This window comes from Syngnathus typhle, linkage group LG11 (assembly GCF_033458585.1).
Source record: "Syngnathus typhle isolate RoL2023-S1 ecotype Sweden linkage group LG11, RoL_Styp_1.0, whole genome shotgun sequence".
NCBI lineage: Eukaryota > Metazoa > Chordata > Actinopteri > Syngnathiformes > Syngnathidae > Syngnathus > Syngnathus typhle.
This window is the reverse complement of record NC_083748.1, coordinates 12,588,516-12,604,882: the sequence shown is the minus strand read 5'-3', so window position 1 is coordinate 12,604,882 and position 16,367 is coordinate 12,588,516. Positions and strand designations below refer to the sequence as shown.

Below are 16,367 nucleotides of genomic sequence, written 5' to 3'. Positions count from 1 at the left end.
GAATTACAACAGAAACAAAACCATTTCCAGGATTGCAAACACTGAAGAAGCGCTTGACCGGAGTCTTTACTGCCCCTGGTGGCGGGCGAGGGGAGTTGCAACACATACATAAACGTCATAAGAGGCCTATCCAGTCGGTAGTTTGCTTAAAACCCTTATGAAACCATAAAAGTCCAATTTGAAACTCAAACTGAGTATTGTTTGAAACGAATCCTAACCCTGTCTTAAATCTATGATCGAAAAGCTTAACCACAACCATATTCCAGCATTGAAATCGTACTTTAAACGCCTAAACCTTGTTTGAAGCATTGATTGTACATATTAGCGCACGAGTGGGTGCTTCGAGAGTTTGTTTACATCACACACTAAAAGCAAATTCGTGTCAGCTGACACGGGGATGAACCCCCTCTGACAGCAGCCGCCTCTTGGAGACGGTCACCATGGAAACGTGTACGTCATCTTTTTTTTTTTGGGCTTCCACTTAAATTATTGAGGGCCGCTTTTGGGGTGAGAAAAAGAGTCCAAACATTCTTGTCATTTCTTCCTCCAGCATTATTGCTTTATTGGGTTCATTGTTGAAGCAGGACAGCACCTTGGAACTTGTCTAAAGCCAGCTGTGTCATTGTATATTTACGTTGGGATAAAACATGTTTGGCATTAAGCAGCAGCAAATTCGTTTTGTTTTTGGCACTGTTGCGTTGACGTGTTTGTGGAGCATTTTGACAAAGGCACTTGGCTTACATTCGATCTTCCACTTGCTCATTTTACATCATTTATGTGTTTGTGGCAAAAACACTTGATTGTCATAAAACAACGCTTTCTGAAACATTTTGGCTCCGCGGTCACATGGGTGCCAACGGCAGCGTGGTTACTACAAAAAGCTACCAACCCTATTCTTACTATTTTAAGGCATTAGAAATAAGGCAATGCAAATTGTAAAGCTATTAAGTTTTAGCTAACAAAAATGCCAGCATCGAGTGAGAATATGAATCAAAGTACAAAATAATTGATTCCTAGTTAATACAAGTCAAGACAAGCCACAGCGATGCTACGTTGTAAATATCTGCACTTCTCCTAATGGCCACCTAGACTTCCTGTGTTGCGATGAAAACAAAAGATGACGCCATAGATGTGCGTGGTGTTGACGTCAGCTGCATAGTTAGGAGGGGGAAAAAATTACTAGAAATACTACTTGTGCATTTGAAGCAAAAAAATAATGTCGCCCTAGTGCGTATAAAAGTATGAAACGGGCCGTGGTCCAAGAGTAGCTATTCGTAGGAAGGTGTATGAGGCCCACACTGAATAGAATGAAAATTGCAAAATTAAAATTAAGTGACAATATTCCAGAGGCTGAGGGTAACAAATAGATTGTGTTTAGTTTTTTTATGTGGTCTCATTTGGTCCCAAATTTCTTTTTAGGACAGATTTTTTTTTTCAAAATTAATCAGGCTATGAGATTGAGAAGACATTTCTGAGAATTTTGATGAAACCTTTTTTGACTCGATCCTCTACTTAGTCACTTTCTTTCATGGGCGTTATTGGGACGCATCCGTTATTTGTGAATTTCAGGATTATATATGGTCTCAGCGTATTTCTTTTATAACATAACAAAAGAATAATGTAAAAAAGCAAACTTGTTCCTGGCCTTGTATATTGGCCATCACTTAAGCGCAGTCGATTGGTCCCTTGTGGCGGGAGTGCTTGAAGGCGGCGGAATGTGGCACGTTGGGCATTCACGCTTTGACGGGGGGCTTGAGTGGCTGCAGGCCTCTCATTTTGAAATAGGACACCACTTGGGTGGGCACTTCGGCCAGCACCGACTGGGCTAAAGTTGCCTGGGGGGCCTGCCGAGACAAAGTGGATCACCAAATTTCACTTCAAAAAAAGTACGGTTCACCAGTTAAGGCATGGCTGCACTCACGTCTTTGAACTTGAGGAAGGGGACAAACTGGACGATGTCTCTGGCGACGGCCTCTCCCACCGTGGACCTTAGCACGCCGTCGTCTCCGTCCAGCAGCTCCATGGCTTTAAAGTCGGCCGGTCCCACGCCCACGATGATGATGGACAGCGGTAGGCGCGAGGCGCGCACGATGGCATCCCGGGTCTGGTCCAGGTCGGTGATCTCACCGTCGGTGAGGATGAGGAGGACAAAGTATTGCTGCGGACAGGAGACGCCATCAGTACACGGGGCTTGGCGGCGCCGCGGGCCTTTTTGTCCTTACAGATGCACTGTTGCTCTGGGCGGCGCCGGAGGCGATAGAGGCCACGTGATTGATGATCGGGGAGAAGTTAGTCGGCCCGGAGAGTCGGAGTTGAGGGAGAACCATCCTGTAGGCCTCCACGATGCCCTGAATGCCTGCCCCAGTGAAACACACACATTTCACAATCACATCAGAAAGAAAATAGTAGTCGTGATTCTGAAACGACATCAGCAAGCGCCACATAATGGGGCAAATGGTAAGAATCGAAAAGCAAAAAAAATGAGAATAGTGTCGTATTCTTTGAGAGTATGGTCAGTTTAAAAGCAGAAAAAAGTCTACTATTGCAAAATAAATGCTCTATTTCTTGAAATGACAAATCACATGTTGAGAAAAGAAATGTGGCTTTTAATGTTTGTGGATATAAGTAGTTTGATGAAACTTTTCATTTTGGGAGAAAAATATTTTTGTTGAGGTCATATTTTTGAGTGTTTATTTTTTTTACGACTCCGCCATTTGTTGGCATTTGTGCAAAATGAAGCAAATTGTTGTTGGTACCTTGGCAGTTCGGGTTGCTCGGGTTAAAGTTGAGGGCAAACTCATGATGGGCGGCCTGCGGGAGCAAGAAAGTCAACACAAATGTACTTGCATCATTCACGTTCAAGTTTGTTCAGTCTCGCATGCGGCATTTCTTTAAGTGAAACTATTAACAAATACTTCAATTGATTACTCTGTCGATTTTTTTTTTTAGTTCAATTGATTTAGAGACCCCCAAAATTGTTTCCGATATCCGTTTCGGCCATGACGTGTCAGAAAATAGGCTAGCAAATGTCTTCGTTTGAAAAATACAAACAAAATCAGCCCGCTTCCATGGAGAACTCGAGAATTCCGACGACTGAAATCAGTAGATTTGCATGATCCTAAACAACCACCCAATTATCAAAATTCATTTGATAAATGAATCTGGTTGTCAAATAATTGCTGCACCCATTATTTCTTCCTTTTACAAAAAGGACTTGCACTTTGAAGTTAGTGAGCACCTGGTAGTCAGGAGGAAGTTTGGCTCCAAAACCAAACGCAGGGAAGAGTTTATCACTGAAAAAGAGAGACCAAAAAAATCCATTAGCCAAAAGGTAGACACTACGAGCAACGTGTCCATGTCGCCGAATCCTTCCGAAACCAGTCTGCCAGTCAAAAATGGTACTGACGTGTCGTAGTCTTGGATGACCTGCCCCACCGACCACAGGGCAGACAGGTACTGGTTCAGCCCATCTGGACTCAGGTAGTGGAGAGAATTGGGGGAGCGAGGGTCCCCATTGGAGCCTGTGAAGTCGATGCCCACCTAGGCACGCACGCACAAAACCCGAGTGAGTAGATACATCACAACACGCTGCGTGAGTGAGTGAGTGAGTTGGAACCAGCGCCCTCACAGTGAAGTTGATCTGGCAGCCGCCCATCACGTAGTCCAGGAAGCTGTGCTGCGTGGCTAACTGTGACATCACAAACAGGAAGTCCAGTCAAAATGTAGCTCAGCAAAGTGCACTTGGAGTACTTTTGAGTACGGAATTAAACTGAAGCATGGAGAGAACCAGATGCTAGCGGAGATGAACAGTGCGAGTGAATCAGTCAATGGTACCTTGCAGCTCTTCACCGAGACCACACCCGAGTTTTTGTAGCTCTTCTTTTTTTTCTGCTTGTCTGGATGGATGCAATCAAAGGCCACCTGTAACAAAATGCAAATCACGAGGAATAATCTTGAGGTCCGCCGTCCACATCTGCCAACCCACCAGTGAACCGGAGGCGGCCTTCTGCAGCTCCGACACTTTGGTGGTAAAAGAGCCAATGAGGTCGTGCGAGCCGTCGCTGTCGTGATCAGAGCAATCCACCTGAGGGCGACAAAGGGCGCATCAAGGGCGGCGGGGCGGGGCGGGAAGTTGGCCGAGCAGCCGCGTTCCAATTGGCTGGAACCTTGAGAGGCCTTTCCAGATCGCTGCTGCAGAATGTCTGCAGAGGGACGGTGAACTTCTTCCAGCTGGGATTCAGGTTGTTCTTCACCACCTACACACGCACATGACGACAGAACAGACAAACACACACCAATGCAGTCATTTGTCAACCATCGTTTGGCAAAAACATCTTCCTCCTCATCCATCTGAGCATGCGTGCACCTCTGTTCTATGGACCAGCTGCCATTTTCCATCATCTCCTTTTTTGAAGAACTCCAGGAAAGGGTCCGACTTGCCAAAGGTGTCCTGAGCACACGTGAAGACAAGTATCGAGAGTACTGGGTGCTTTTTATTTTGACTTTGGTTGCCTTTGTGAGACAGTCCAATTGTTTTGCGATAAAAATGCAGTTATAAAAACGAGTTAGGCAGTTTACCTTCTTGTCCAGATTTTTAGCCTCCATCTCCAACTGAATAGATCGGTTGTCCTTTATCTCCTCTGCGGTGATCTAAGCATTAAAATGTTAGATTAAATGATGATATATTACAGTATAGACGGCCTACATACCGTAATGCTTCCTTTGCCAGCAGGCTTCCCTTTCTTCAGCTGCAATGGTCTGGTCAGAGTTTTACTAGAAACGATCTGGAGCAAACATAAGACTCACAGATCTTCCTCAACATGGCGGAAATGTGGAGGGACCGGCGTCAGGGTTCCAACATCTCAACTGATTTGTGTTTACCTGCCCCAGGGTGAGCTCCACACCTCCCAGGTAGTCATCGTCGCCGAGGTCCCGGGACGCGTTGTCAATGTCGTAGACGCCCAGTTTGAGGTTCTGCACGGTCTCAAAGTGGTAGTCCAGACGTAAGCGCTGACTGAAGGATGGACTGGAGCTGTTCTCAATGCGCTCGGTGCGGCCCAGCTAACGGGAAAGAAGAAATGTCGAGAGATGACAAAGACGCTGATGACAAGCCTGTGCACAAATATCACTTTAGTTCATAAATTAAGATTTCATATTCTCGAAAGTAGTTTTTGGCCAGATAACAGCTTTTAGTTTTGATTTATGAATTAGATGACATCTGAAGATCTGTGCATTATCAAGAGCTTAGCTCAAATTTCCTGACCCCTTGGTTAAATGTGAAGGTGTTTCCAATTTTTTGACCGGTAGGCCAACGACTCCTTTGATTTGACTTACCTCAGTCCAGCTGTCTTTTCCGGAGCTCTGCAGCAGCACACATAGAGGATCCGACTTTGAGCCCACATCTTTGTCCAATAGGTTCGAACAGGAGACAGTCAGCTCCACCTTAGACACACAGTCTGCCATCTGTGTCAAAACACAATTTAAGACACTTTTAGGTTTTACAGCTCTAGATTTTTTGATACAACACAAAATGTCATTCAGTCGAGACCAAACAATCATATGCGCCAGATGATATGCTGTTATCAATTAATCATTTTTTTAAGCACTGTGAAGATTAGTAGAGGAAGTGCTGAAATATACAAGTGTGAGTGTTGGGCATTGCAATAAAAAAGTAGTGGGTCGACATATCAAAACTGTACCATTAGAGCACATCAAAACCTTCTATAAAAACCATAACAGGAAAAGGAGGAAATACATAAATACATTGGCGAGAATTACGAAATTCTGCTATTACACATGTAGAACACGGTCACGCCCCATTACGGAAGTGGCATTTACTACGTTTTTAAAAGTAAAATTAATACATTCAATCCGTTACAAAAGCGGCGTAAAGGGGAACTTTCACACACATTTAACTTTAACATGCGACGATAATTACGTCGTAAACCGGAGAAAAGTAAGATCCTCATTTCTTTAGATCGAGTCCATGATTAACAAGGGCGTAGAGCACATATCGAGAACCCGGTGCGCTGTCCATCAAATTGTCTGTATGCAGAACAAACACACAATTACCTGACTTAACTTCAACATCAGTTTGGACGTATTTAATACAGAAAAATCCACAATTTTGATCCAAAATGACGAATAAGCTGCCAGGCAGACAGACAAGATTCACATAGGAAGCTTCAACCAGCCAGCAAATGCTGATTTTGATTGGACAACAACTTAAACGAAGCGTCCTCTTGATTGGACAGAAAGGATCATCGTCATCGTAAAGGACGACTTCCGGACTCAGCCATTCAAAATAAAACACATAGCACAGCTCAACCAACCATCACCGACATATACTTGGGAGTCAGACAATGATGCTTATCCAATTAAATTATTAAACCGGGGGAGTGGTAGTACGTTAAATATTCAAATGATATTCTCCGTCCCACGTGGTAAGCATCATATTGTAATTTAACTTCCCGCTTGCCTTTGTACACCTTGTGAAGCGTTTCCTCCTCAGAATCATGTGTAAACAGCGACGCTGTATTTTCACTCAATGCTAAAATGACAACAGATAAAAAGTCAGGAACATACAATAATACGTGCCGCTCCACTCACAAATGTGCCAAACATATTCCGAGCCATTAAACTGAAGGGCATATAGTTAAGGCGGATGGAGCGCACGGCCAACTTCCGCAAATCGCCGTATGCTTAGCCCCCCCCCCCCCCTATTTGTTTTTAATATCACAAAAAATCTAAGAAGCATATAGTAATTCATTTTTTTCAGCGAATAAAAGAAATGCTCACTGCACTGCACCTATATCAAGAAGCATCCACTTCCTTCTGTGCCCCGACAACAACTGTTTCTTTTTTTATTTTTCTTAAACACATTCTATATTGAAAGGGTCAACACACGACACAGGAACGCTTGATTTAAAATTGCAATCTCCACAGCATCAATGCATCTAAATGAGACCTTGAGGTCTTTGTTTTATGCATCTATCTAGTCAGACATCAAGACAAATATGAACGTTGTGCATCAAAAGTGACAGCAGCAGCAAGAGCCCAGATTTTGTGAAGCCATCCTACAGACACTCAGCCTGGTAGCTACTTTTCTGATTTTTTCTATCAAGCTTGTTGACAAACCACTTGAAGTGCGTCTTTCAATGCAGGAAGAACGGGGTCACACCAAAGAGGGTTAAAAACAGTCATACAATTTCGAGAAATATTCTATAAATTCAAATGTAATATTCGGAGATTTAAGCAATTGTTAAATTTGTTGCACACTGAAGTTGTAATCTCACAAGGCTCCAGATTTTTTTTTTTTTGCGACTAAGGAAACATTCAGTTCACCCTATTATTAATAAACAGGAGAAAGAGTGGAGCCAAAATTTGGCAGCAACAAAACACATTCGACAGTCAAATAAATAAAATCTGCCGATTTACTTACTGGTCACACTGGTACAAATAGATGAAAAATGTACATGTACTGTCTGAGATTCTAGAAGCAAACTTGACTAGAAGTTTGGAGTCCTGCACAACAATAATATTATGGTTTACCAACTAAAACGTGGGAGCATATAAAAGTAATAAGAATAAATTATGTGTATATATAAATATATTCCATTTATCAATTAATCTAAGAGGGAAATCTTATTTTACAGGAAAAATTGAAATTATCTTTTTTTAGATGACAAGAGTTGAGAGATTCTGAAAGTGTGACAAGTTCCACCAATGGTAGGCTAAACAACCACTATTAGCTGTATTTCATTCTTGGAGTGCAATACGTTTTATTTTGAATATTCCCTGCTGCATTGCAACGATATTAAACGTTGACTACTTAGGCCTACTGCGCTGTTGGCAATTCACCATTTTTGTTCCTTTCTAATGTCCCCCCCCCCCCCCCCCTTGTCATTTCAGTGCAGCCCCAAGACTCCTTTGGGTTGTTGTCAGCTTCAACAAGTTATTCCAAAAAGACATCAAGACAGCGGCAGAAATCAGCGAATAATGGCAAAACAATGAGGAGGAGACGAAAGAGCAGCAAGTCAGCAGGGCATGGACAGCGTCCTCCTGTACATCCTTTTTATTATCCAAAAAACACAAGTATGTATCAAGCACGTTGTGTGAAATCATGGTAACATGTAAAAAATATCTCAAGTCCAAACACGTACAACAAAAATGCTACCAAACTAAAAATCTGCCCACGCAACAGTCCTCACATCTACTTTGTGTAGGTCATCATCATGTATGTTTGGGTCTCCAAACACAGCAACATCATCCTTGACAAAAAAAAATATACATGTCATCAATCGATCGAACATGTCTGGCATGAAAAGAGAAAGAAAGGTGTGTCCCATTTCACAGCATGGCGCTATGTTCATCGACGTGCCGGTACACCAGAAAAGAAGCACAGATGACAGTTGGGATCGCAAAATTCAAGCAAATGGCAAAGTTGGAAACTTTCCATGAGAATTGAAGGGGACAAACCAAAAGATGGGGAAAAGAAAAAACTTCGTAGGGCATGACCAATTTAGATTTGTTTTTGCTGACACAAAAAGATGTCAAATAAATAATTGTTTGGTGCCTTAAGACTTACACCACTAGAGAGATGAATTACAGGCAAAACATTGGACCGTTTTACAAGACTTTGTTTAATTTCACTTGGCAGAGCAAAATCTGCCAAAATCTGGGGTGCTGCAAGATCATAGTGGGTTTAAAACTTCATTTTAGACCATTTTAAAAGAGCTAATATCGCCCAATCAATCTGATCCGATGGATGTTGGCGTACAAGAAGTTTCAAGCTTGACTTACGGGCAACCCGACAAGGGTTTTATGAACTGGTGCCTGGAGATACAAATTCAAATCATTGTATGGATCGTAAATCATCTTTCTCAATTTCTGGTGAGGCCAGCCATGTTTGTACAGTATAAAAACAGATACATCGATATAGTTCCGGCTTCTCATTAAGCCGCAGTAACAGCCGGTCTCGTTAAGCCGCAGAAACAACCATTCTTTGCAAAGGATAAAGAATAGATGCTCGCGAGTACTTTTTTTTCGTCCTTTCTGCGCTGGATATTGTGAGTCAGTGAAGTGGTTGCTTTAAACAATGTCCCATTTTGTTTCATAGACAGTTAACCTCACCGGGGAGTGGCAGTTTAACGTTTCTCAAAGAATTGCTCGCTACCTGACAAAGTGTTGCTTGTCGTGAAGCAGGTTACGGTCGGCCCTACCAAACAGCACTCGTCTGTCCAAATTTTGCTCAGTTGAAACCAAAGAGGTATCCAAATGATAGCCCCTATTATCCAAAATTCTCAATATGACACATTTATTACCTTCAATTCCCATGAATTCCAAAGGACAGGTACAATTGGGGAATATTTCAAATTGTCTTCATGGTAATCTACTGGAGAATTGGCAAAAATATCCACCCTTTTGCAGCTAACTGCAGTGACAAAGCATTAGCTGCTTTCCATCATTATCATCATCATCGCGACGCAGGAGCACAGAAACAAACAAAAAAAAAAGCAGACCTGTCATGTGGAAAAAGCAAAGCACAACAGAGGAGATCATTGTACTCAATGATGACAGCAAGGGAACAATCTGTGACTCGTTTTACCACAACAACGACATGTAGAGATATTAGCATAGCAACACAGGATGTAGCGGCATTAGCGTAGCAACCGCAAACGTGAAACCTCAGCGGGGGCGACATGATGGACACATTGAGGTAGCAACATGGGTGTTATCATAGCGACAGAACATGATTCAGCCCAGGCAAAACACGTCATCGTCGTAATCATCAAGTGAGTGCCTTCAAAATGGGCTCGAAAATGGAACATACAAATCTTCAGGGGTTTGTGTTATGCTTTCAAAAAAAAAGTTGTGTTGAGGGCTGTGATAGCATTTACTTACAGTAAGACCCCTTTCGCACTGAGATGGTATGAGCTGGTTTAGAATTAGTGGCAAAAATTAGTCCTAGTTCTCGGGTATTTTGCGAATTTGAACCGTTAAAGCACTTGGAGCTAAAACAATCATGAAAATGGGCCCAGGCTTGCAGCATCTTCTATTGGCAGGCCTTTTCCCAAACTGTCCATTGGAGCATTTCTCTCGTTTTCGATACGGGTTTGACTTTTTGTTTAACCGGATATTAGCCTCTATGTGCCGCCAGAACAATCTGCCCCGGGCTCTCTCAAACAGTATCGCTAGCTCATGAAACTACATTTGAAACTCCTCATCAGGCCAGAGTGCTGGCCCCTCACTGATGTCAGCACTTTTGGCTGGTCAGAACAAACCTTGGCCCAGCAAAACAAATCAGTAGCTGTCTCCTTACATTATCATCTTGGGTGACTTTGGTGTATTTTATTCAGTTAGTTACATGTTTTTGTCATTTTGAATGCAAATGTTGATTCTGAACGGCTCCAGATGATGTAAGCTGTGTGCTGTTGAATTGCATTTTTGTGGTCAAATCACAATTACAGTGGGCATCAATACCAAGTAGCAAATGCATGAGTCGCCACTGGCAACCAGTCAACAAAAAGCCAGCAAATTCTCGCCACCAGTACCCTACTAGAACCAGCTCAGCCTGAAAGGGGAACATTTCAGTCAGTCAGTCAGTCAGTCTGCTTCAGTTAGGGTCTCAGATTCCTCAACCCAAGCTAATTTTGACTTTCCGTGCGCCAATGGGCCGGTCGTTCAGGTCCATGACGGCAGCGGCGGCCTCTTTTGGGTTCTGGAAGGCCACCATTGCCTCGCCGGTGGGCAGGCCTTTGTCGTTGAACTGCAAGCAGACGGATCCCGGAAGCACCTCATAGCCATAGAAGAAGTCCATGAGCTCATCAGCGGTGACTGTGAACGGCATGTTCTGCAGCTTGACGACGGTTGGGGGGGCGGCAGAGGCAGCAGAGGAGCGTTGACTGTTCGGGTTGTTTGGTGCTCCGGGGGGAGTCGGGAGACCCTCCGCACCTGGGTTGAAACCCGGGGGTCCGCCGGGAGGCGGGCCCCCTTGACGCCCCTGGTTATTGTTGATGGGCCCAGGGCCGCCTCTGTTCTGCACTCCTCCGCTTGGTTTCCTGTTGCTGTTGTCAAAGGGCACCAAGCCTCTGAGTCCATCCTGACCAAACATAGGCGCCCCTGCTCCGCCCGGTCGAAAACCTGGCGGTTCCAGAAGGGGGGTTCCCTGGAGACCCGGAATTAGCGGCGGGGTGACGGCAAGATTGACTTCGCCGAGTCCTACCGCCAACGGAGGGAGGGGAGGGGGACCCGTCACACCGTTTCCAGGAGTAGAGAACGGGGGCACAAATGGAGAACTGTTAAGGTTACCCATCGTATTTCTGAGGAAGTTAAACTCCTCGCCGCCAATCCCTGGAAAGGGATTCATGTGGGGCTGCTGCTGAACTGCCTGAGCCTGCAGGAGCTGGTTTTGGCTCTGCTTCTGGCTCTGCTGTGGGTTCTGGTGTTGATTTCTTTGGCCCCTCTTGTTTTGGGGTGGGGGGTTTCTCTCAATTTCCTTCATCTGCTCAAAGGTTACGAGATGAACGAACGCATCACGGCCGTTGAGCTTCTGTCGGTGAAGCCTTTCCGTTTTGCGGGCGTCTTCCTCGGTCTGTAGCTGGAAGACCGCCTGCCCTAAACCATTGCCGTGGGCGTCGGTCAGGACCTTAAGCGTGTCTTCGTAAATCCCAATGCCTTCCAGGAAGGCACGGACGTCCTTCTTGGAAATATTGTAAGGGATGTTGGTGATATGTGCACAGTTCCTCTGTGTTTTGTGGCCATCCTGGTTCTTGCCATCGTTCTGCATTGCCTCACGCTTACGAATGGAGTCAATCTTTTCCAGCATTCCCTTGTAGCTGATTGGGTGTACCTGGATGAAGCGCGGTCCCATGTATTGCATGTGAGAAGCCAGTGCAGCCTTGTAGTCCTGCTCCGTTTTGAACTCCAGAAAGCCTTCTCCTGTGGCTTGCCCATTGGGGCCATAGGCAATGTACATAGTGTCCTCCACCACAGCCAGGTTCTTGAAGAACTCTTTGATCTGTTTTTTGTCAGCCTCGTAAGGGAGGCCCTTTAGGTAAACGCAATACTCTTGTCGATGCGGCGATCTGGACCTCCCTCGCTGATCACGGCCAACATCGACGGCTTGACTACGGTGTTGGTGCTGGTCTTGCGGGTGAATGTTTGGTTTGGCGCTATGCTGAGGAGTCAGGCCCATTGTGCTATGATTGAGGTTTGCCCACTGCCTCTCAGAGCCCGGGGTGACCTCAATGAACCTTTGACCCATCATGCCGCCGCCTCGCTTCACAGCTTCAAAACTATCTTGGGGCGCGAAGAATTTGACCATGGCTCGGCCGGTCGGACGACCCTGCCCGTCTCTCAAAAAGCGCACTCCGTCCACCCCCAGACCCCGGAAAAACTCCCTGATCTCCATCTCTGAGCAAGAGAATGCGAGGTTCTGCAAGAGGACAAACAACTCATCTGGACCGGACACGGTAACTCCGGTGACTGCAGCGGCCTTCATGTGAGCCTGGAGTCCCAGAGACGCAAGAGGGGAGATGGGGTTGAACAACATTGGGTTTGGGGCACTGAGGGGGAGGCCTGCGGCAAGTCCTCCGGGCGGGGGCATGGTGGGGTTGAAAGGTGGCATAGAGGGCATGTGTGACAGGTGAGACATTGGCGGTACAGGTGGTCCATGGGAAAGTTGGCTGACAGTAGGGACAGGGGGTAGGGATGACATGGGAGGAGGGACTGCGGCTAACGTGGGCATCCCTGACATGGATGGCATGTTGGGCATGGGGGCGATGAGCAGGGGACCCGCGTTGAGCGAGGTCAGGGCCGTTGTAACAGCGGGGGCGGTGTTGTAGGAATGAGGAAAGTTGGGCATCATACTCGCCAGGCTAGCCGCGGCTTTGTGAATTGGGGTCTCTTGTGAAGAGGTCGCAGTCACCACAGCGGGAGTGTTAGTGAAGGCGGGGTTTCCATGGCTACCGCTTCGCCCCGCTGCGGCCGACTGGATCGCAGGTACGGCCGCCACGGAAGATTGGCGATTAGGCGCCGTGGGCGTGGCGGTTTCACCCGCACCCGTGCCGCCCTCAAACCTCCGCCTGCTCAACTCAATCATGTTCTGCATTTCCGTCTTGCTGCTGAGCAACAATGACACTTTGGAGCCCTTAATGGACCCACCTGTGCGCATCATCCCCAGCCGAGCGTCCTCGTCGGTGGCAAAGACAATGAAGGCCTCGCCATGCTCGCCACCCACGATGTGCACGCCCCCATCAGGGATGGTGAGGCCAGAGAAGAAGTGCCTGATGTCCATGGTGCCGGCCACTATGGGCAGACCTTGCAGTCTGATGACTACCGCCATACTGACAGCTAATCAACAGGCCTACAACCTGGGGAGAGAGCAACACTGCCGTCAGATAAGAAGCAAAGTAGACCAGACCCGTGGTTTCCAGATGCCCGGCAAACATGGTATGACAATGCAGAATTTGGGGGCCACTCTAACCAAACATTTGGAAACCAGCAGTTCTGTAGCGAAGAATGAGGGGTGAAAGAGCGAAACATTTGCAGAAGAACAAGAAACAAAGCTCAACTCCAAGCCCATCTTTAACACTTGAATTTAGACTACTACTTGGAGAGTGATGAGCTCAAGCTTCCAGAACACAATTAATATCCGACAATAACTGTTTGAATTGGTATACAGAAATAATATAATACAATAAATGTAGCAGGACAAAATTGTGCCAACATCATGAGCTAACGTGCTAAAATGTGCCTCATAATTATTCTTGGTGAGAGGTTAGCTTTAAGATTCCACTTCTCTTGGAGAAGCTTAAGTGACCCGGTTCAGCCTAATTTCCCCAAAGCTTCCCGCTTAAATCTAAATCCCAAGCGAAACTGTGACGATGTAGAGAATGGAGAAGAAAAAAACCCACATCAAACAATAGCTCATTTCTCGAAGAGAACTTGAGAGAAATTCCTCAAAAACAGTAAAGCACTGTAAAAAACAACAACATTTAGTCCAATTGTAAAATGAGATGGGAACAATCGCAATGCTCCTCAACTGGCTTCATAGTTTCGGGCTATCTAGGATGCGGGCGTTCTGCTGAACACCAAAACCAAGCCTTGACAGTCGTACAACCTAAAAAAAAAAAACTAGAAGAACTACAAATGCATGGCAGTAAACTAGAACAGGAAGCCACCATATTTAAAAAAACTCTCCAACAGCACACATGATCATAATACCCCAACAGCAGAGCACTACCAGAGAAACGGCAGAAAACAAAGAACACATCAGACACATCATTGACCAAAATCGCGCTCCATCGTTAGCATGAGCAAACAAACAGCCAGCAAAATACCAGCAGCTCAACAGCAAAGCACACAGCAGCGCTATGACATTGCGGACAAAATCCTCATAACACAGCTCAAGAGCGCTACCAACCACATTCAACAAAATGATACACTCAAGCTTCTTCAATTTAGAGCCAAAGTCCAGGAATGCCCGTACAAATCATGCCATCAAGACACACTTGTGAGCCTGTACCTTGAAGAGGCCAAAATTGTTTGGAATTGCCCAAAAAAAACTGTGGTACCTCGACTTAGCAGTTAAAATGGGTTAAATCCATGCATTTTAAGCCAAAGCCCAAAGTCCATGTCCCGTCCTCGGAAGCGTACAACTCCGGGCCAGTACAGAATCAGAATTATTGCGCAAATAAAAACTAACAAAAATATGTTCACATGGTCAGAACTCTTAACAGGTACTCGACTTGTGTTTCTCGACTTCTTACTGATCCAAATCAAAATGACAAGCAAACTTCATACGTATATACCACTGAGCAAGTGAAGTGAACAAATTATTAGTTGAATTTATGTCTGTGGGGAGATATGCAAATATTTCCAAATATTCTGTCAAGGCAGACCACAACTCCACAGCCACGTTGCACCACGGGACAATCCAAAGAAAAAAGCAGTCCACAGCACATCTCGGCGGCCTTCAATCCGGGTAGCATGGCGAGAGCAGTGAGGGCACATAAAAGGAGACAAGAATGGTGCAACTCTAAATGCAGCAACACAAACAACTAGTCCCCCTTTGGTATCGGTTAAACCCCACCCCAGGTACTTTTACTGGACCGGGTACCACCAGTGGAAAAGTCAATAGCAAGAAGCGCCAAGCTGTCCATACGATAACAGTCCGCACTGGAATCATAAACCATTAGGTCCCCCTAAAGTCGGCGGGACCGACCGCTTGACGGTAATGTGACTTCGATTAAAGAAAAAAATCTGCAACACCTCTTCAGAAGCAAACCACAAAATGTTTTGAGTGGGCACCAGACCAAAGTACATCAACCAGTAAGCACTTTCAGACTGAAAAAAAATCAAAGAAGGTAAGCATCCGGTGTAGTGAAGAGAAAAGCTTCCATAATAAATTGCACAGAACCCAGCAGATAGTAGACACACATGATCCTTTTAAATGGCCAGGAAAAGCGCATTGATAAGACACAGCAGATCATTGGGAGCACAGCCAGCAATAAAACAGAATGACCTCAGCCTCAAAACGCAGCAAATGTCTCCATTTTGGTGTGTAAACATACACAATGTGGGTATTTGTTTGGATCCAACTCATTCAATACACATTAGACCCACTAAAGCAACAACCCATCATGGGAGGTTTTTCGAGCATTTATTCAATTTTAAAGTTTTGGAAAAAAATTAGGCTCAATCCATCACCAGCCTCCTTTTGCTGGCAGATTTGACGTTACCAGCCCTGTGCTGTCCTAGAAGCTAAGAAAAAAAACTTGGCTTCCATCCTTCCATCACTTTAACTACACACTAACATCGGGTAATTGACACAACAATAACACAACAATGACGACGTGATAGGTATCGATCTGAGCACGGCTACTTGAAGTACCGTATCATCCCGAACGACGAATTAAACACGTTTTTTTATTGAATTAAGCATCATTCTAGACGACAAGACAGTAGGTGGACTTTATAATACTAATAATAACACTAGTCAGGACTGATTTTGATAGAATCGCATCAACGTAAAAAAGCATACGACGCCCAATTAGCTACTTAGCTGTTAGCCAAACCTCTTTTGTGTGTGTACGTGTGTGTGTGTGTATGGTAGCGGACCAGAGTCGCAATTTTTCAGCGTCTTGTGTCCTAAATCTTTTAGCACTTGAGGCATTTTTTTCTTCTAGGAATTCTTACCGAGGAATCTGTCAACTAACACACTCAGGTTTGATTCATGCACCGGCGTCTTGGTTTCTCACTTCAGTCTGCAAAATAAAATGGCTTAGGGAAAAAGCTCGCAGGCTGATACCGCAGTGTCTGCACACGAAATGTCGGCGGAAACAACGCGATATCTTACACCGCGA

General features: G+C 45.2%; 1 protein-coding gene and 1 long non-coding RNA gene across 4 annotated transcripts; one reads left to right on the top strand and one right to left on the bottom strand.

The window, feature by feature from the left end:
- Positions 1-676: 676 nt before the first annotated feature.
- Positions 677-16,339, bottom strand: LOC133161730 (copine-1-like). 3 transcript variants are annotated; one of them, XM_061290298.1, is made up of 16 exons: positions 16,201-16,339; positions 5,335-5,463; positions 4,882-5,061; positions 4,710-4,784; positions 4,579-4,650; positions 4,367-4,450; positions 4,167-4,256; positions 3,986-4,084; positions 3,835-3,921; positions 3,629-3,688; positions 3,407-3,540; positions 3,239-3,293; positions 2,757-2,811; positions 2,223-2,356; positions 1,922-2,158; positions 677-1,844 (listed from the first exon to the last, which is right to left on the bottom strand). In XM_061290298.1, exons 2-16 carry the CDS (start codon positions 5,461-5,463, stop codon positions 1,734-1,736), a joined length of 1,602 nt encoding a protein of 533 aa, XP_061146282.1. In that variant the 5' UTR covers positions 16,201-16,339; the 3' UTR covers positions 677-1,733. The 3 variants fall into 3 exon arrangements, with proteins under 3 accessions (XP_061146282.1, XP_061146280.1, XP_061146279.1); XM_061290296.1 differs by lacking the exon at positions 16,201-16,339 and adding an exon at positions 6,073-6,233; XM_061290295.1 differs by lacking the exons at positions 677-1,844; positions 1,922-2,158; positions 2,223-2,356; ... (10 more) ...; positions 4,882-5,061; positions 5,335-5,463 and adding an exon at positions 8,060-13,373.
- LOC133161733 (uncharacterized) lies at positions 6,746-8,337 on the top strand. Its single transcript, XR_009716117.1, has 2 exons — positions 6,746-7,094; positions 7,912-8,337. It is a non-coding gene; the product is annotated as an uncharacterized LOC133161733 (long non-coding RNA).
- Positions 16,340-16,367: the final 28 nt, after the last annotated feature.